At 38.0% G+C, this 21,710-nt stretch overlaps 1 protein-coding gene across 5 annotated transcripts in view; it reads right to left on the bottom strand.

Annotated features, from left to right (window-relative positions):
• Nucleotides 1-21,710, bottom strand: part of Ptpmeg (protein tyrosine phosphatase Meg) — a 47,858-nt gene that overhangs the window by 19,689 nt on the left and 6,459 nt on the right. For 4 of the 5 annotated variants that reach the window (XM_087344421.1, XM_087344419.1, XM_087344418.1 and 1 more), the window contains 10 exons: nt 18,979-19,021; nt 17,120-17,287; nt 15,617-15,737; nt 14,458-14,551; nt 12,463-12,615; nt 9,503-9,735; nt 8,762-8,932; nt 6,278-6,431; nt 3,432-3,717; nt 1,762-2,013 (listed from right to left, as the gene is read on the bottom strand). In XM_087344421.1, the coding sequence (XP_087200547.1) occupies nt 1,762-2,013; nt 3,432-3,717; nt 6,278-6,431; nt 8,762-8,932; nt 9,503-9,735; nt 12,463-12,615; nt 14,458-14,551; nt 15,617-15,737; nt 17,120-17,287; nt 18,979-19,021 (1,675 nt within the window). The remainder of the gene's footprint in view (nt 1-1,761; nt 2,014-3,431; nt 3,718-6,277; nt 6,432-8,761; nt 8,933-9,502; nt 9,736-12,462; nt 12,616-14,457; nt 14,552-15,616; nt 15,738-17,119; nt 17,288-18,978; nt 19,022-21,710) is intronic. The other variant, XM_087344422.1, reaches the window with a different exon arrangement.

Raw genomic sequence — 21,710 nt, forward strand, 5'->3', positions numbered from 1 at the left:
TCCACCACACAAAACAGCTGATTGTACTTCGTCTCTGTTGTTCAAACTGCAGTATAATGTCAATGTCCATACCATCTTATTTTGCTCTCTGATAAGCTGCCAACTTAAAAAATGCATACTTTTATTTCAAGTTTCGTGTTCAAGTCAAAGCACTTTTGTTTTTTGCCACAGTTATGGATGAACAACCCCCAACTTCTGTCATGACGTGTGTTAAAAAGACACAGCATCGGCCAGCATATGTCACCAGTACCAACTGTGCTGTGACAATCATTTTCGGTTCAGTTGCTGGCCTGACCAGAACACGTAACATGCACCATTAGAAGCAATTTGTATTTCCTTGTACTTTGGACCCGACTCCTCCCCGATTCACAGTTTACTGTTGTCAAATTTCTACATGGCAACAGAAGATAATGAAGAATTATTGATCCTGTGAAAATGTTCGTAGTTTAGTTATCATCATGTCAAAAGCATTATGACAACTGTCAAAACATAAACCATGTATAAGAAATGGAGTAGGTGGATGGGGAAAACCAGTAATTGGTTCCTGCATATTGGCAGAGGTCTGTCTCTCCCCATGAGTGGCATTTCTTATAGTCTGAAATTAAAGTGGGAACGATATCACATTCTGCCTTGAAGAGGCTACATACAACACAAACACACAAAACCCTTATAACAAACGTTGCACAGACTGTTTTAAGCTTAACAGCAGCCTGTAAAAAGAACCAATAAATATAAAAGCGCACAATTATTGTTTTCTGTTAATAAATACAAGTTCTATTTATACTATCCTCACTTATAAACAAAAATTATAAAACATTCCCTTAATGTTGTTAAGTTTGCCACTTCCTGGAATAGCCTGCCCTTTTATTTTATTTACAAAGCTGCTTTTATCATCAATCTGCCAGCAGAAGATGATTAAGTGTCTAGAAGGCAGCAACTAACAGAGTTCAATTGCAATATATTCGCTTGTTCACATTTTTATTTATTACTGCTGAAAGGAGATTAATGTTTTCACAATTAGTAGTAATTTTTCCACCATGCCTGTTCAGCTATGCCTCTTGGTGAATGGGAACAGCAGTGGTTGCTTGTTCCAACTCAATACATTCAGCAAATAAGCAATGTCATTACTTCAGTGGAATATATTTTAAGAACAGGCTTTAACTGAATATAGTTCCATGGTGTGTATCACAGAACTCGATAAAATCACCTCGAACTACAAGTCGTTGTCAGTTCAGACATCATTCCCCCGATGACGGAGGAAGAGGTCTCTGAAACATTGGGCTTCTATCCAGAACTGACGTGTCTTTTTGCCCAAGACGATTTTATCAAATTCAGTCACTGTGAAAGCCTCAAGTGATATATTACAGAGTTTGTTTCATAAAAAACAAACTTTGAAAAACAGGCATTTTCATTAATGTATCAGACCCTCATTATACTGCAAGTTTCATGGGAAGCCTTCAACACAAGCATTATAACTGAAAACAACATTTATTTAATTCCTGAAATCCTTTTTTATGTATCACTACAGTGATTAAAATACATGCAACTCAAGACACATCCCACACATTTTACTGATTCTACAACCTGCATTTTTTAAAGAACCAAACATTCTGTGCTTCCTCACTGAACTAGTCACATCATTTTAGTTTGCCAGAACTGATACAAGTGTCTTGCACTTGTGGTACATCTAATACCACGGTATTAACGAGATGCAGTATAACAAGAGTCTACAGTAAGACAACTGCTGGATGAAACACATACATGGTGAAATGTCTCGATATCTATTCTTGTTTTGATTTTCATTCTTCTTGGCTTCATCTGTTGGCAGGCCCGGTTTCTTACGATACAGCTGTTCAAACTGTGCGACTACTGCTCCACTAGCCAGACCATCAGCTAAAAGCAACATGGACTCTGCCAAGGCATCTGCCTGATCAGCTACTGTTGTCAAATGGGGTAAATCAGGAAAATACTGAAACGGTGGCTCCTCTTCTTCTTCATGGGCTTCATACACAGCTAAAAAGCAAAGAAGACAACTTGTTATATACAGCCCAAGAATGTCAAATTAAATGACAATTACGTACAGTAAACTGGAAAAACTAGAAGAAGTTATGACATGATCATCACCCTGATGATTCAGGCAGCAAAAACCTCTGAAACATCGGTAAACTTCTACCAGACTACACGGCAAAACAACTCAGAAGACAGCCATCTTCAGACTCACTACCGTGAAAACCTCAAATCCTACACTATCCTGAGGAAAATCATAAGAAATCTGTCGGTACAGCTCATCTCTAGCTGGAATGTAAATAAGGCACTTCCAAACCACAAGTTGGATACATTACTACTATGCCTGCTCAGTTAAAACCACATAAAATGGCATTGTCTGTATTTATACATAAGCCAGCATTTGAATTGCAGGTATTTTACAAAGATAATTAGGCATAGCATTTATCACTAGAGCATGACAAAACTTATTGGAATTTGTATGTTTAAAGCTGTATGCCAGAATATTTACTGATTTGACTTGCATTACTTCTTAACAAAAATTTTCATGCAAACTCTATTAATTTAAATTTCCCCATGTTTGTTGATCGCTGTCTTGTCATCTGGTAGAAGTATACTGATGGTTCAGAGGTACATGCTGCCTCCATCATCACCCTTCATCTTCAAACTTGCCACTATCAGAACCTCAAATTCCCCATGTGAAATTTCTATTTGCCTCAGCATGGTTTAATAAAGTGAAATGGTGTAAAATAAACAAAGTCTAACAGAGCTAGATTGTAGCCTGCTGGGTTGTTGCATCATGAAGTTTCCTCCTGTACACATACCAACATTTCAGAGTAACATACTGCCTCCATCTTCAAGGGCTCTGAAGATGGAGACAGCATGTTCCTTCAAAATGTTGGTATACAACTGGAAGACTGCAAAATTCAACAGCTAAAAACACCACAATTTAAACTCACAAAGTCATGAAAACCAAATCCCACAGAGAATAGACTTGCTACTCCATTTCACTCAACCTAAACTGGCTCTTATAAATCTCAATCCAAATTAGCCAAGCTTTTGGCTAAAAGATAAAAAACATATTGAGAAACATGACCCTGTTATGGAAGGGCAGTATATGAGATGATCACAGTGATAGGGGCAGACTCATCATGGTCCCAAAAATCCATTTTTCACAGTACCAGAAACCTGAATCCATGCTCTATCCTATGAGTCAGTCCTCTGTTGGTAGTTCGCATCTACTGACCTATAAAACCCCGTAACTCGTAAGAGGTTAACACATCACAAATGCTGACTTTAGGGCTTATTTACTCAAAACTTTGTTCAGGCAACTTTTCCCCTGTTGCTCTGAATGCCTTTTTTTTAAATAAAAGAGAGAGAGAGAGGACAACTGTAGAAAATTAAAATTGTCGAAGTAACATACACACCACTGGGTTTTACCATAAGTACCAGCTCGCCCGATGGAGAATCCCTGGATGCTCGAATCAGGTTTACAACCTGCTCGTGCATCATGCCAGAGATGTCGTGATTATTTATGAAGAGCACTTGATCACCCACATTCAATTTTGGGTAGCAGCGATCTGCAGGTGTATTAGAGGCAACTCTTGACACCAGAATTGGCATATTCAGATCTGAACCACCCTTCACATTAAATCCAAAGCGTCCTTGTTCATCCGGAGCAATCCGGATAAGGACCAATCCTTCTTCTGCAGCCTAAAACAAAATACATTAAATAATCCAAAAATAAGAATCTCATCTCATCAAACCACTCATACCTGATCACAATTAAAAGACAAATGATTTATGCTACCTTTGCACAGTTTCTACCTCACAAGAAATAAATGATTACCACAATCATAACTGAAATATAATATCACAAATTACATTAATCTTTTAATGAATAAGGTTTAATACCATCTGTAGACAAAAAGCATTAACATAAATCTTTGAGACAAACTGCAGCAAAAGTTACACAGACTCAAATTCCACCACAACGTACAAAACAGTAGATTCCTGGACACAAGAAAATGAAAGTCGGCTGCAGGAATAGTTCCAAACACCATACATACAGTTCTTTTAAAACCAGCTTGCCCAATATGCACTGGTGAATTGACACAAACTCTCTGCCCAAGACTGCTGCCCCCATACTGTGGCCCTCTCAGCATCAGAGCCACTACATAATGGCAATAATGTCAAGTTATTTCCCAAAGATGAATGTCTTCTGGGATGTTGCACCATGCAGTCTGGTAGATACTGACCAACATTTCAAAAGTGCTTACTGCCTGTTTCATCAGGAAGATGATGGAGCCAGTCAGCAACTTCAGAACACCAATAAATTTCTACCATATTACAAGGCACAACATCTGAGAAACAGTTATCTTTTAAAATCTTACAAAATATTTCCTCTTTTCTCCAACTAAGGTCTTCCAACTTCCACACAACATTCACAGATCTTAGCATGCTCTTTGAGGACTCAAAGTAAGTAGACTTTTTACACATATTAATGGCAGTACCCATGTTTCCAATCATAGATGCATTTCTTAGCATCATGGTTGATTGCCCAAGTGTTTAGCAGTGAATATGTGAAGATTTATCTCTATATTCTTCACAAGTACTGGTAATGATTAAAAAATAAAAACAAAAGTTCTGGTAAGTTTATAATAGCCTCAGACAATTCTGTTATCATTATGTGAGAGAAGCAATGATAAGTCAACATACCCAGCATTCTGAAAAAGAAGATTTTGTGCCTGAAAAGAGAAGCATCTCTTACATCTTAATCAGAGCTTTATAATCATAGCAGTACATTTAATGTCTGAATGTTTTAAGACTTCCAGTCCAGACTACAGACTGGGAGACAAAGCAAACAGTCAGATGCTGAGGTAGTGTCAACTTCAAATCATTTGCTTGCACCTCACTTCAGACCTTTTACCAGTCATCACAGGCAAATCAAACCATTTACAGCGACCCAAAAAAATCAGAGATAAAATGTGTACTCCTGCTCAGATAGTGTGATGGTGTATTTTTAATATATCACACCTTAAAAATTCTTGGCATTTGAAGGGTAAACACAATTTAAATGACCAGCAATAAATGTCTTAATATTACCATTGTCAACTAATGATTCATAATAAGATAACATAATAGTAGGACAATGATGGATAAGAAATTTCAAACAGATAAGCTGGTTATGCATCATCACATTAGAATATCCCTAAATCATAAACCCCACAGTTAAGTCTGGCCAGCAGCCCCATAGTACATGAATTTAAATCCCCTATTAGCGTAAGATAACATTTTATAATATGCAGATAGGATGGAAGATAACGCTTCATTGTAGACACACCAAAGCAGGACAAAAATCCTGAACTGCATATGAGAAGCACAGTTACATTTTTTTGTAAATGCCACCACAAGTCGTTGAACCTCGAAGGCAGAATTGGATGCCCCTAACATAAAATCAGGCCTGTGGAAATTCAGACTGCTAACGGAATCAACAAACCTAAACCCAGACACATCACAAATAAAACTTACTCAGAAAACAGCAGCTGCTGGAAACTGCAAACTGCAGCCTTTGATCCGCACAATTTCTGGAATGTCTGTAAATTGTTTGCAATTGTTCCTTTTGGGAAACAGAAAACTTCCCTTTGGACATTTTACTTCAGTTCTTGAGTTTACAAGAATTCACTTTGTCATAAAGATCACATGACTACATTTCATAAATCTAGTAGAACAGTATGGGTATGTGTATATAACACATGCACATGCACATACATGCGCACATGTACACACAATACAACTTATAAGCTTACAAGACATATCTTGTTGTTTTAACTGAAGGGATAGCTAAAGGAGTGCCACCAACATCCCTATAAATGTGCAAAACACTCAATTTATGAATGTCAAATGCTTCTGCTGTTAGGTCTTCACTACCTTAAGAAATTAAATCGCCTTCATTTATCTCCAGATGCATAATTTCACAAGAAACTGTACTCTCTAAAAATTACTTTCCAAGCTTGAGTATGCAGTACTTTATAACTATGACTGAAAATCCAAACCACTTGTTTAGGCCACAGAAGACGATAACTCTCGTGTCAGCAAGAGGTATGGAGCTCAGAGACTCTTCTACGCAACTCTATGCTTTGTGTTACACAAAAGCTGGATAACATGCAGCACACACAACATGACAAAGCACGAAAGAAAAACGTGGTCCTTGAATCGCCTTCAGGAAAGAACCTACAGACTAGAAACCATTTTCCCTGGCGTTACTACTGACCTGTGCCTCTGTGTATGGAGCAATGGCAAACAAAGGACTGGTGGCTCTCTCAGGCTCTGGCTCCACCTCTTCATCAGCAAATGGAGGAGCACGGACCGGCATCACAGGTGAAAATGCCGGCAGCTCCTCACCTCGATCAAGAAATCCACCCTCACTTTAAAAAAGTGATAAAAGCTCCATGTCAGTTATATGTTGATGAGTTTTACCAGACTCCACAGTGCAATTTCCCACAAGGCAGACATCTTGAACTACAAGTTACTTACTAATGGAATAACCTGGCAAATTAACAACACACAAACCGAAGAGCAGAGAAGTTCATAATGATTACTTTCCTGAAAATCCTTCAATCTACATGGAAAGGCTTAATTTATAGCAGCACATATTTTAAATTAAACTAGAGCAGGGCGCTCCTTTCGGAGCTCCTACGGGGGGGTTGGTCAAGTTTGTAAAACGCAACCAACCTTGTGTAAGAAACTAAATTAACCAACCCTAATTGAGGGTTGGTTGCGTTTTGAAATCTTAAGTAACATGCTAAACTAACTGCCCTTCGGGGGGTTAGTTAAGTGTCTCATTCAAGTGTTTTAACCCTTGAGTAAGAAACTAAACTAAACCCCCCCCCCCCCCCGAATTGTGGTTAAAATACTTGACGAACCTCCCTCCGGGGGGGTTGGTTGCGTTTTAAATTCTTGAGTAAGACACTAAACTAACCCCCCTTCGGAAGGGTTAGTTTATGTCTCATTCAAGTGTTTCAACCTTTGAGTAAGAAACTAAATTCACCCTCACCCCCAAATGGGGGTTTAAAACACTTGAAAAATTTTGAGTAAGACACTAAACTAACCCCCTTCGGGGTGTTAATTTGGTGTCTTATTCAAGTGTTTTAACCCTTGAAGAGCAGTATGACTTGGATGAATATTATTATTATTATCAGATTACCTTTTTGGTGTTGGTAATGTCTTCTTTCACTTTTCTTCATTTCTTAAACAGTCTAATGTCGCTGTTCGGAGACGATATAGAGCAGTGATAATGCGACTGGCTTGGTACTAAGCGTTATTTCTTTACTCTGCATTGTTGTGTACACGGCATTGTTGTTCCACAACAATTCCGTGTATAAACAAATATAAGGTGATATTGTTGATGACGTCATTTTTTGACGAAAACGACGACTAATCCTTTCGGAGCGCTTCTTGTAATCTGATATTTTACTTCTTTACGTCGCTGATCAGAGGCCAACAGTTCTTGGTTAGTCAACTATCTACGTCCAACCCCAACCTTGCAAGTGATTCCCCCTTCGCTTTTCTTTACTTGTTAAGTAGGTCTGATGTTTTAGTTCTTTACGTCGCTGTTCAGAGGCCAACTGTTCTTGGTTAGTCAACTATCTACTTCCAAACCCACCCTTGCAAGTCTTCGTTTGTTTTCTTCTGCTCTTATGTTCTTGTTGAATAAGTTTTTCTTCGTTTATCAATGTAAATCTCCCTTCGTTTTTCTTTACTTGTTAAGTAGGTCTGATGTTTTAGTTCTTTACGTCGCTAATCAGAGGCCAACTGTTCTTGATCAGTCAACTTTCTACGTCCAACCCACCCTTGCAAGTCTTCGTTTGTTTTCTTCTGCTCTTATGTTCTTGTTGAATAAGATTTTCTGCGTTTATCAATGTAAGTCTCCCTTCACTTTTCTTTATTTGTTAAATAGGTCTGATGTTTTAGTTCTTTACGTCGCTAATCAGAGGCCAACTGTTCTTGATCATTCAACTTTCTACGTCCAACCCTACCTTGCAAATCTTCGTTTGTTTGTTTTTTGCTCTTCTGTTCTTGTTGAATAAGTTTTTCTGCGTTTATCAATGTAAGTCTTCTTTCGCTTTTCTTTATTTCTTAAATATGTCTGATGTTTTAGTTCTTTACGTCGCTGTTTAGAGGCCAACAGTTCTTGTTCAGTCAACTTTTTACGTCCAGCCCCACCCTAGCAAATCTTAGTCTTAATATCGATCAAAAGTCAGTTTTCATAATACTTTCGTAATCATAAAGTCAGTTTTCATAATACTTTTTTAATCGTAATATATCGAATGAGTATCAGTTTACCTTGTTGGAGTTGTTAGAGTTGATACTTCAAATAGTTGATAACGTCTTCTTTCACTTTCCTGATGTTTTAGGCCAACTGTCAGTCAATATTCAAGAATGTGACGTGCTGCTTCTGGAGCAGAGATCATGCGACTGGCTTGATAGTTTTTGTTGTGAATCATTATTTGTTTTCTCGGCATTGTTGTGTTGTACTCGGCATTGTTGTGTTCCACAACAATTCTGAGTATAAACAAACATAAGTTGACATTGTTGATGACGTCATTTTTTGACGACGAGGAATCACAAATTTTTATAATAGATTTGGCAGATATAACCTCAGTCGGACAAGCACCACTAAATGAACCAAGAACTGATTAGTGTTATGAATAATTTACAATAGTTAATTCTCATCTTGAGAAACATGTTCACTTACTCATCAGAAGGATGCGCGGCTTCTCCCCAGGCTCTCCGAGGCTCTCTGGCTCCCAGGGATGTTACTTTGTTATCATACGGACGAGGTGGACGGGCAGGAGGTGGCACGTGCTTAGCTTTCTCCTCCACGGGAGGTGGCACAGTTTGACGCACCAGTCTCTTACTAGGCGACCTGGACCATAACAAACAGCATTTTAAAACTGAAATCACATGTACGTTAACACTTTCCAAGTTTGGTTTCTTTGTAGCAAACCAAGAAAAGGTATTTTCAGTTAGGCACATTCATATCCCTGCAGACCAACTATTAAAATCATTATACCTGTCCATCACATGATAACCTCTGTTGTGATACAGAAACCAAATACCAATTTTCTTCTGCCAGCTACACGTTTCTTTTCACTGGCCAACACTGAGACAGGAGTGACATTTCTGTGTTCTCTTGTGTTGTCCAAATGGCAGCCTAATAAAATCTTCTTGGGCAATCAGCAGTGTTAAATTGTAACACAAAGAAACCAACATTTCGGGAACCATCTCCATCCTCATCATCAGGGTTCCAATGTCTTCGTATAACCATCAAATGTGGCTGATTGCCCAAGATTTTAATGAGTTTACTCACTGTGAAAGCTTCAAATCATATAACAGTGAACTAAGACTGGGTAGGAAGTTACTTTCAAAATATGGCATTACTGTCTAAATGCTCAGTCTCATGTTGACTGCACTGCAGTGCATCCCTAAAACTCACCTTACAAAATGCCTCTGCAGCCGTGCCCGCTGTCGGCCATCTTCCACAGTCTGAAACTCTGTGCGTCCTGAGTAGTGAAACTTTGAACCAAGTCTGAGTGGGAATCGACGACCCTGAATTTGCGGAGAGTGAAGACGGAAGAATGTGTGATGTTCTACGCACGACTTCCACAGATTCTTTGATGATCGGTATGTCATCATGTTGAATCCAAGTAGAGTGTCATAACTCTCAGACTTAAAGAAAACAAATATCAAATACAGAACTAAAGCAGAGTTTATTGTATAGGTCAGGGAAGCCTTTACACACATACCTAACTCGTAACTAAGAATTTTGAACAGTCTGAGCAACACAACGCCATGTGAAGTAACAAATCTTGAGTCTACGTATCAAACTCTAATCAATCTGTTAGTAACATGCATGAAGGCTACGAAACTGCTGCATAAATGCACACACATGTGAACTAGGCTTTCAACATCTTTCCATGTTGTATTGTCTGTCTTCTTCAGGGAATTGATGGGCTGGCTTTGGGAGGTTCTACAGAAGATACGATCAAACAATACCATTTATCAGAGCTTTATGGTCAGTATTGGTGGTCAGGTTTGTTTTTTTGTTCTGGGCTAATCAATATTAAAGCCAATCATCACAACCTATTGCCCAAAGACACATGTCAAATTATCCTCCCACCTCCTTTTTGATCATCCAAGTAAATTATTTCTAAGAGGTTTCTTTACCAAATTCCTTCTTGTTACACCCACCTACAATGCACAATCATTATAGTTCCCAATCTGGCTACTCAAGCAAAACTAGACAGGCTGTAGAATTTGTATGAGTCAAATCAATGCATTGAATACATTTACCTGCAACTGAAAAATAAGCATAACAGTAAATATGATTATATACTTCTACAGACCATCACTTTTCTTAATTAAAACTGATTATACTGAAATTAAAACTAAAAATAAATAAAAGTTAAATAAATTTAATTTACAGAAAACTATGTTATACAAAGAAATTGTTTGTGTTCTCTGCTGAATTAAACTCTTGCAGACTGTCTATTTACACTTTTAATGTAAATTGTTACCATTTATTTTAATTTCACCCACTTATTTTTAATTTAGTCTATCAAAACATTGTAATAAAAAAGTATATGAGCCAGGATAGCTCAGTCACTATAGTGATTAGCTATAAGCTGGATGACTGGGGTTCGATCACTGACAGGGCAGAGGATTTTCCCTCTAGCCTCTGCGTCCAGACCGGTACTGGGGTCCTTTCCCGGGAGTAAAGTGCGGCCGGGGCGTCATGCAGACCACTCACCCCCATCTAGTGTTGAGGTCAAGAAAGAATAGGAGCTGTACCTCCACTCCCCCCAAGCGCATAGGCATGTAGCGGGAATAAAAAAAGTATAGATTCTCAGACTTTCCTAATAAATGATATCAAGAACACAATAAATTATTCAAAACTGCAAAGGTTTTTCACTATTTATATGGGATCTCAGTTGCAGATTAATGAAATGTACAACAATTTAAAATACGTGTTAACACATTCACTGGTAGCAGTTAAATTCAAGTGACACTTCAAATGCCAGAAACTTCCAAGGATGGAGTTCTGAATTGTCTGAAAAAAAAATTTAATTTCAGGAAATTAAAGAATGGAAATTTTACATTGTGGCATTGTTTATAGCAGCCTTCAGTATTCAGAGTAATGCCATACAAAAGACATAAAATTATTTTTTCCCTCTTCATGTTTCTTTTAAGGCACTTTGCAATGTCTTCATACATACAATCACTTTTGACACTATAAATGCAAATAAGTGATTCTTTATTTTCCCATCCAGTCAATACTCTGGATCACTCTTAAGTGCCCTCTTGGGTAGAGAGGAGGCAACTGTTCATGGCAAAACATCACATCTCAAAGGAAGAAAAGATTGTGTCAGCACGGTTTAGTGTCTCCCTGTCAGTTATGTCGTCTAACCTCCCGTTGAGCTTGGAGTAGATGGTGAAAGAGATAAAGAGTGCACACTGCAGAAGATAACAGAATACATCGTCCATCTCATTATGGAGTAACACAAAAGATACTGGTCAGCAGAATCTAGAGAATGTGTACACTACATGCAAAATAATCAACTATGCACTTTGCCTGGACCTTCAGAAGACAAGTACATCTTACTTCTGTCAGGTGGTAATCATGACTGTCTACTTATTGTCTCTTGATGTTGATTTGAGCATAAAATATATATCAAAACTCCTATCATCCACACTTCATGCAATTTCCTCTTCTACTGGTGCTTTAATTTTCTCACATCCATGACTGTACTTTGGTGAAACTCATGACTACACACAAAGAAAATACAGACTACAGATCGGCTACAACCTCATATGTACACGATACACAAATGCTGCAACTCAGATACGATATAATTTATTTACTGTTTTCATTTTATGGTTCATCTTCGACTAATTTCCTTTTCCTTTAGCTTGCATGGTTATCACAAAAACAAAAAATAACTACACAGTAAATGTAAAGGGACAGATTGGGGGGGGAGGAGAGGGGGGGGGGAGAGAGAGAGAGAGAGAGAGAGAGAGAGAGAGAGAGAAGAAAGGCATATGGTAATGCACAGTCATTTAAATGATCCTCCAGTTAAACCCTATTCAGAGATCATGCCAAATTTCCCAATATTACTTCAAATATAAGGAGTGGCACACTAAATGCTCTTTGATGTTGGTACTATTAAAGCTTCGCTGATAAATAAAAACTGTTTATTTTTTGTAGTAAATGTGTAAAGTGAAATTCAGTGCAACAAGACTCCAATGTCTCTGTAAGAAAATTATAAACGGGAACACTACAAAGAGTTATCACTGTAGCCTATAACAAACAAACAAACAAAAACAAAAAACCATTACGCAACCTGCCACTGTATTACAAATACACTTAATGATCTGTAAGTGTTGTCAAATACATACCGGTTCCCTGCGAAGCTGAATGAAGAACTGTTTCCTCTTGAATGAGATTTTGACTATCTTGGACCAAGAAAACGTGTTGATGCGAACATTATTCTGAAATACCACTAAACCCACTGATGTCACACCAAGGTGTATGTCCTTGTTTGCTGTATCCTAAAACACATACAAGACGATCTATTTTACTGCCACAAGTATTATACGTGCAAGATGTCCCAAAAAAATGTATATACATCATAATATGGAATATTAATCTTGTGTGTATACAACTTTTTGGGACACGTCTTCAAAGATTCTCATGGACAATGTCTGTCCCATAACTCTACACATCTTTTCTCACAGCTTTATATTTAAAGAATAAAAACTCACTTTCAAAAAGAGGGCATGAAAATGGTGCCACAGCAAGAGGCTGTCATGCTGTGATTCAGCAAACCTGAAGTAGACTAATATTTCCCGAAGAGGTTATTAAATTCACACCTAGAAGTTTAGGCTATAATTTATGGACTCGAAATCTACAAAGCTGTTGCTTTTTGCACTTTCACTTAAAAATTATTTGAAGTGACTTTAACAGCTATCAATGTGATCTTGGCACCTTCACTGGCTAACTTGATAGTGCTTATTTCCAGTTTACCAATACAGCTGTAATGATCTCTCAACCACAGCAGTTCATTCTATTGAACATACAATGCAGAGAACAAAAAAAGTTGACTATGTACACTAACAATGTCCCTGTACACATTGTCATGTTTGCCACTGTCAACTGACAAGCCCATTTTTCAAACTCAATATTTACTCTTTAAATGAGAGTGAAAAGTGCTTTTGTACCACTACAAGAGTCTGTAGCTCTCCCACAGATCTAAATTAAGATACTTCAGCAGTCTGATTTGTTTGTCAGTCTGAGCTGAATAATCGTGTAATAAGGAAGCATGCATCTATAGCTTCTACAGAAGCATGTAGCACTCAAACAGAAGCACATGGCAACTACATGACTGGACACAAATCTTTTCAAAGCCAGTCTTCAAGGATTACATAAGCGAAAAAGCCATGTTTTTTTTAGAACAGCAATTAATAACCTAACCTAACCTTGCATTTGCTATCTTTCCTCTCATCATGCACTCACATATTATTTTTAAAAGTGATACATTTACTGACTAATACATATTATATCCAAAGCAGTGCAATAATTAAATTTTTTAGACAGCTCAATAATTCATTTCCTTCAACACAACAGATTTTCTTGTCACATTACTGTGCCCACATAATGACACGATACTTAATGTCGGAAATTCCCTGGGAGGCATTCAAAGGGGTGGCAAGCCTAGGGTGGTCAACCAGGATCATGTGTGCCTAGGGGTGTCCAAACCTACTGAGGGCAAAGCACATTGGAAGGAAGCAAAGCTTGTTGGCATGCAGAGAACTAGTGGGGGAGAAGGCAAGATCGGGTGGTGGCAAAATACTAGGACCAAGCCCTGTCGGTAAAGCCCTAAATGGGGGAAACCACAGAGGGAAAAGGCCTGGAAGGAAAGAAGGCAAACTGGGAGGGGGGGGCACTAAGAACCCTGGTAGTGAACAACCATGGAACCAGTTTGCTACTTGGGGAAGTCTAGCCCCAAGTTGACAGTCTCTATGGAGGCTAGCTGAAAGATGCAAAAGACTGACAGACACACAAGGCCACAAGGTGTGCTCCAGTTACACTAAACTTTAACTAACTAACTAAATGGCTTACCAAACCCGAAGATTCATCACCAAATTAACCAAAGCCCTACACCGGACCCTGCCCTAGGCCAACAAAATCCAGTCTCCTTTAACTCCTATCTCCCATAGATCCTGCCTGACATTATCCTCCCATCTACACCTAGGTCTCCCCAGTGGTCTCTTCCCCTCAGGCTTCCCAACCAAGAACACCTAAACTGCAAATGAGTTTATTTCTAATTATGCTAGTTTAATAAATGTAGAAATTCTTACATCGAATATATCAAATTAAAAAATAGTGCTTACCCTTACCCTAGCACGGTGCAGGTCGACCCCATACATATCAAGACGCTTTGCATGGTCCAGGAAGTTAAACTCTGCATCTGCCGGTGTTTGTCCTCTGCAGCAATGAAACAGCATTTATACCAACCTTCAGAATGTAAATTCTAATTAAATCACTTAAAGACCCATAAAATAAAATTCAGAGGACCAAATTTCTCATCCCTGTGATTCAAAACTTCCTAACAGAGAGAGTAAAGTGTTGTTGTCTCTTTCATGGGAGATTACTCTTGGAATCATTCTGTTGTCTTCAGAAGTTTGGTCTTAGACTAGTGTGAGGGCAAGGAAGCATGCAGGCTGACTATTTCTGGTGACAAAGGTGAAACAAGATCTCAATTTTTCATGCTTGCAAATGTCCAGTAGCAGTCAGCATGTGTCATGAAGATCAGCCAAGGTAACTTCAGATTGTTAGGTCTTGGAGTTTGGGTTGAAATACACTTGTTTCGTAGGATTTGAGGTTTTCACGGTGGTGAGTCCAAAGTTGGCTGTCGTTCTGGGTTGTTGCGCCGTGTAGTCTGGTAGAAGTTTACCGACGTTTCAGAGGTCCTTGCTGCCTCCATCATCAGGGCATTGCATGGCACAACAACCCAGAAGACAGCCATCTACATGTGTTTCATTAAATTAGTAGTATACAGCAGAGTAAATATATCTTTCCCTTATAAACAGTGTGAACAGTCATCCTTTTAAAATGAGTGCAAGAAAGCAAAAACAAATAGACAGTGAATTCAGGCAAACTACTTTCTGGACATTATCCATCGTTCCAGATTAAATAAAACATGACGTTTTGAAGATTGGAATCTATCTCTTGAGGTAAAACCTACTATGTCGGGCCCAATCGACAGAGCTAGTTGCTATCATCACAAATCTTTAGAATTAAGTGAATTCAGGGTTTTTAAAAGGCTGTGGGAAGATTATTTCTTTAATGAAATGCGCTTAATTTTAGGCAATATAGTTAATGTATTCAAAGCTTTCAACCTAATGCATAATTCACCACAGGACACAACACCTCAATTTCAACTCACAAATAAGTTATATGTTAGATGAAGAATGTTCCTGCTTACTTAATAAACTTTATGCAAATCCTGAAAGAAAATCAGCAATACCCAACAACGTAAATAAATCTTACTTATGAAGTTTATGAAGCTCTGCTATTTTCTTCTCCATTTCTTCTGTCTGCCCAGGCATGAGCTGGAGACTGGACAAGTATCCAGGTCCATGCTCTTCAATATGGTAATCACCAAGTTCAGCTGTAAGAGAGATTACAATGGCAAATTATATAACTTTAATAATATAATAAAAACTCATATTTTCACGACTTTGTGTTTCTTGCATCATTTTGTCTGAGGAAATGAGAGGTTTCAATTCTTCAAAGTTATATTTCACAAAGCCTGTGCACAAATACTAAAATTCCTCAAAATGAACTTCACAGACCAGAGTCCTTGTTGAGAAACTGTTAGTCTCTCAGCTAGTCAAAAAATTACCAGCCTTTTATGATCATCTGTTCCACATTACAGTATTCACAAGAGACCAACAGACACATCTTGAGCTATATGAATCCAACCCACACTACATTTCCATAAGATCCAGTTTAAATTGTGCAAAGGCAGTGGGCTTATCACTCACTACTCACAAATGCACACATCAAAGACCAAGAAACCTCCGAATGAAGACGCCAAAGACCCACACTGGATTGTAGAGCCAAGGAAGAAGATACATACATAAATAAAATTAAGCCAATACTAGGTAACTTCAAAGATAAATTTTCAACTGCATATAGTCTGAAAAAACATGCGTGGGCAAATCCTTACTGCTACAGAAAGGCAGATGGAATCCAAACAGATATGTAAATCTTTACGTGCGGTGAGAGCAGGACTGGTTATGTAAATAATCTGACTGCCTACAACTTAAATTAGTGAGTAACATGGGCACATGAACCATGTTCAGAGTGACAAGTCAGCTACTCAACAAAGGGTAGAGTTTATATTTAAACAACAGTCCCAGAATCGGTTGGCATAATGATTGATCGCCGAACTGACTGTATTGAAATAGTGAGACAGGCTCCAAAAGGGTAAAATCCTGACAAACACCTTCAAAAATAATTACTGCAGATGATACTGCAAAGAAAAATGTTCTGGGGTTCAGCGATAACGATTTATTTAAGATATTCAGTGTTAGTATCAGATGATTAGGCACAGATAACATTCTGGCAAAAAATATTAATAATTAAATGTAAACACTTGTAAAATTTCCCAGCTGTAACAATGTGGGCACTGCGCTAGTCTCTATCACGATGAAGTGTGCTACTTTCTTAATTCAATTAACCTGAAGACAATGTAAACTAATCAAACAAAGTAAGCACATTTAATTTATAAAAAATCATATCATCACCAATAATATTAGATTCTAACTTAATGTAAAGCAGAGATTAAAGTGGATCAAAATAAAAATCCTGTAAGAAAGGTCTCATTAAAATGTAACTGGTTAACATAATAAAACGTGCAGATAAACAGGCAGAAATATATGACCATCACATTATGCATAGAACATACATAAATTGTGTTGTATTCTGCAACTGAGAGTGTTAGTTTTTATTATATGCAAATACAAACTTGAAGGGTGAGCTACATACATTGCACGGTATAGCTGGCGAGGAGGCAAGCTGTACTTGCTGGTAACTGTAAACGCCCCTGCAAGATGTCCCTACGAATCTGCAGGTAGAAATGATAACGAGTATACTCCTCCTGAAGCTTGCTTGGATCTGACACATAGAATTTCACTCGGAAATAGAAATTACCACCTGAAAAAACCAAGTTAACTCGAATTCAACTAGCTCTGGTAGCTTAACACAAGTGTAATATAATGAAAACTCTATACAGCAATATATTACGGAAACTGTGTTCTTAATGCTCAAATTTAAGTTGTTTTAACAATAATGTAAAACTTCAATTCACTTCTGTTTAATCTTATTCATTATTTTGTATAGACATTTTTTGACATTTCTGAATTCAACATAAAAAGCAACTAAGCATAGAGTTTACTTCAAACAAACTGCATGTTCCAAATTAGGTTATAACATAAACAATGCCATTGATTCTACATGTCATCAACATTTCCTTAAGAGCATAAATTGGCACAGATTTTACACCTTTTTAGTGTGCAAATTACAATGATAAATATGCTGCATATAACAATCAACAGAGTTTTATCAACCATTCAAGCCAGGATCTGAATGTACCTGAAGCAAATACTGTATTTAAATTACCTGTCATAAGAAATTTGTGACATACAAATTGTAATTTTTTTTTATTTTCAATCAATCCGCAATCACAAACTTGTCTCCACTCACTACATCTGCCTCATTTTCCTCACTAGCTTACGGTTTTTCAACAAGACTTCCACTCAATGCCCTGATGATGGAGGCAGCAAGGGCATCTGAATGTATGAGATGAAGCTTTCGTAGCAACTAAAGTTTATGAAAGATTCTCGGGCTACAAGCCACATCAGGATGAGAGCAGAGGTTGTTCTCAAAATGTTGGCAGAAGATATGGTTTCATCACCGTTCAGCCACCTCACGCAGCTTGCAGCCCAAGAACCTTTCATCATCGACATCTGAAATGTTGGTAAACTTCTACCAGACTATATGATACTATCATCCAGAAGACAACCATCAACAATACTCTTATCACCTTCATTATAATCTAATTTACTCCTACTTTAAGAAATTCTAATGCTTCTGTTAACATATTCCTGTAAAACTTCTAGTTTTTCCAAATTCAGACATGAAATGCTAGATTATGCCATGCTGCTTACTGGTTGATACAGTTTCAATGTAAAAAAGGGAAATAACTTGGGTGCAGTTACATGTATGAAGGAACAGGTGAAAGAAATGGGAAGTATAATGCTCAATGGTCCAAATATTATGACAAAAATCCAACAAATAGCACAGCAATGACAATTTGACTTGATGCCTGCAAGCAGTGAGTACATACTTAGGATTCTGCTTAGAAAGAAGGCTTCCAGCTGCGAGTACACTCTCAGGTTACCGGCTTCAAGGGTTAATTGTAATAATTACGGGGCCTCATAATGGATAGGGAAATTAATTTGTGGAGATGTTCATTAAACTGACTTGGTCAAAATCCGGTGTAATAAAATTCACACACCAGTCTTACAAAGAAACAAAACACTATGCAGCTGATATGAAATAAAGTGCTGTAGAAGTACAGATACGCAGAATGAAGTGCAGAACGAAAATGCCAAAACAATTAAGTCACTAAACAGTGCTGAAGGGAGAGTGAAGACACAAGAAAGTAAGAAATCTGAAGGAATGTGGCTAGAAAGATGCATATTTATGTAGTAACAGAATGGGAAAATTAAGAAAATGGGAAATACTAATGAGATGCTATTATTATTTATTTAGTGTTCTGTCTGACAACAGGTCCATTGTGCTATATGAATAAAAGACAGCAACAGTCAAAATACTATTCTTACCTCGAAGCTGCTTCTTCACTGGCTTTGATGGATCAACCCACCGCTGCAATGAACATAAACATTAATGTTGTACAACTCTTACAATGTTCTTTCCAACACGATCTATAATTTCATAAAGCATATTAATCATAAACCAAAAAACAGGAACAAACATTAGACTATACAAGCACATACCACAAGCAAGAGTGTGCATGACAGCACTTTCCTATAAACATTTGTCAGAATCTTACAGGATATTCGGACATAAGAGACAAGAAGTAACAGAAGGCTGAAAACAAATGTATAATGAGAAGTTTCAGTCTGCAGTTTACCAAATATTATTTGGGTGATCATGGTATGATGGGTGGGGCCTGTAGCAAGCAAGTAAATGATGAGAAATGCATACAAAATTTCAATTCCAAATCTTAGTAGATGAGATGACTTCGGAGACCCAGTTTTAAAATGTATCATGAAGAAACAGAGTTTGATGATGCGGATCAGATTCATCTGGCTTAACATAAGATAAAGTGCTGGGCTCTTGTAAACATGATAACAAACCTTTGTGTTCCATAAAATATGAGGAATTCTTAACCAGATAAATAACTGTTATCTTCTCAAGAAAAAATAAATTCCTTCATGAAGTCAAACAGTTACACTATTTAATTTAATATCTGAAGACCCAATATATTTGGCCACTTTGGGCACCCATTTACTGGCATAACAAATGTTTTAACTATTCTCAAAGTGATCATTTCTACCACCGCATCATTAATAAGTCTTGCGGACAGAGATGATGGTTATGTGACTTTTAATTCTCATATTGTAGTTGCTTATTTCTTTGCATATTGAAAGCCTGAGTGCTGACTACCTGTTTGTGTTGCATAAATCAACATCAACGATGACGTCAACATGTTGCGACAAAGCAGGAGTGAGAACTGTGGCAAATCACAAAGCCTTTCTTGTCCTTCTCACACTGTCACTCATTTACCCAATGATTAAAATGTGACACAAATTACAGCAGCTGAGGTTTGGATGCTTCTGCATATGTACTGTTATTTGCCCTCATAAGCCAATCAGCTTCTGTCACATGATGCATGCTCACTTGGGTAGTAGCATTGTTTGTGAATATTGCATTCATGGCATGGCAGAGAATGGGTTAGTAGGTGGGTATGGTTCACAAACAACTAAAAGTCTATGGAAGCTGTGCAGTCAACAGAAGCTCTGTTATACTGACCAACACAAATGAAGGCAAATAGTACAGAGATGTACAGAGAACTGCTTGTGCTTCATACTCAAAGTAATTAAATACTTTACACATCAACTATATGCCTTGCTTGTACAAAACCTGGCATCCGCAGCATTCACTTTTCACGTTTTGACATACCACTTGTGTATCTAATACTTATTATATTCACACAATATTCAAAATGCAATCACGGCTCTTTAGTTGAGACGTGCCTCACTGAAGGACACCATTTTGGTGACTCACCGTCACCACAAACAGGCAGCTCAGACTCGAAATTTGTATCAGCAAAGGAAGGGACAGTGCAAGCCCTCACATATTCAATGGTGTGCGCAAGATGAGTTCTTCAAAACCTTAAACTGAACACAATACTCTGTACAAAGATATATGTTCAGATTTTGTGGCATGGAATGAAGCTTTGTCCTGGAATGTTACAGATTATGAAACCTGGATCCATCATTATGAGTCAGGGGGAGGGGGGGAGAGAGAGAGAGAAGAAGGAAAGAAGGAAGGAAGGAAGGAAGGAAGGAAGGAAGGAAAGAAAGAAAGAAAGAAAGAAAATAAAAGAAAAGAAAAGAAAAGAGGGGCAGTCCATGGAATAGCAACACTCTACCCCTCTCCATGAAAGAAAAGTTGAAGAAAATTCTCTCGGCAGCAAGTTCATAATGACTCTACTTCGGGAGTGTGAAGGGGTGATCTTGGTGGATGTGATGCTGACAAGGGAATGGTCTGGATGGTCACGTCAAAACCTCACCTGAAATTTTACTCATCTACAGAGCCCATCTAGTAATGATTGTGCACAAAATTTCAGCTGCTGATACGCTATGCAAGGGTGCGAAAAAATTGCTCAAAATTCAAATGTACAGTTAAAATTCGTGCCACAGTGCACATGCGTGACAGCAGCAAAATTTCAGGTGAGGTTTCAACCTGACCAACCGGACCATTCCCTTGTGAGACAGTGACCGTCAACTCAGACAGCTACATGAAAACAGTGAAGACCCTCAAAAAGCATAACTGGTGAATTCATCCACATAAAAATCCTGCACAATTCTTGCTTCAACACATATCCCCAACCAAATTTCACAAAACTTGGCTGCAGTGCACTGCTCCATCCACCCTACAGCCTTCATCTTCCTCCTCCTGATTTCCGTCTGTTCAAAGAGCTAAAGGAACATCTTTATCTAAAGATTTTGTAAATTTATGCTTTAATATTACATATGTTTGCTTGATGCAATCCATGGTACAAGGTTTGAGGATGATGATGATAATGTGATTCATGACATGAGGACATGACCACGAGAACAGGAGATGACACACTGGCAAAGGCATACATGCCATTGTTTCTTGTTAGCATAAGGCTGTAGATTATGTAGGATAATAGAGCACGTAGACAATACACCAAAAGAATGTGGTACATTGCTTTCTGGACAATCCTCATAGTTACAGAGGTGCACACAGCCCATAGACCAAGGAGTATTTGTATCCATGAAATGATGCTACATGACTAACC

Source organism: Zootermopsis nevadensis, unplaced genomic scaffold (genome assembly GCF_977971745.1).
Source record: "Zootermopsis nevadensis isolate Lab colony 2312 unplaced genomic scaffold, Znev_1.0 Znev_ptg000007l, whole genome shotgun sequence".
Taxonomy (NCBI): Eukaryota; Metazoa; Arthropoda; class Insecta; order Blattodea; family Termopsidae; genus Zootermopsis; species Zootermopsis nevadensis.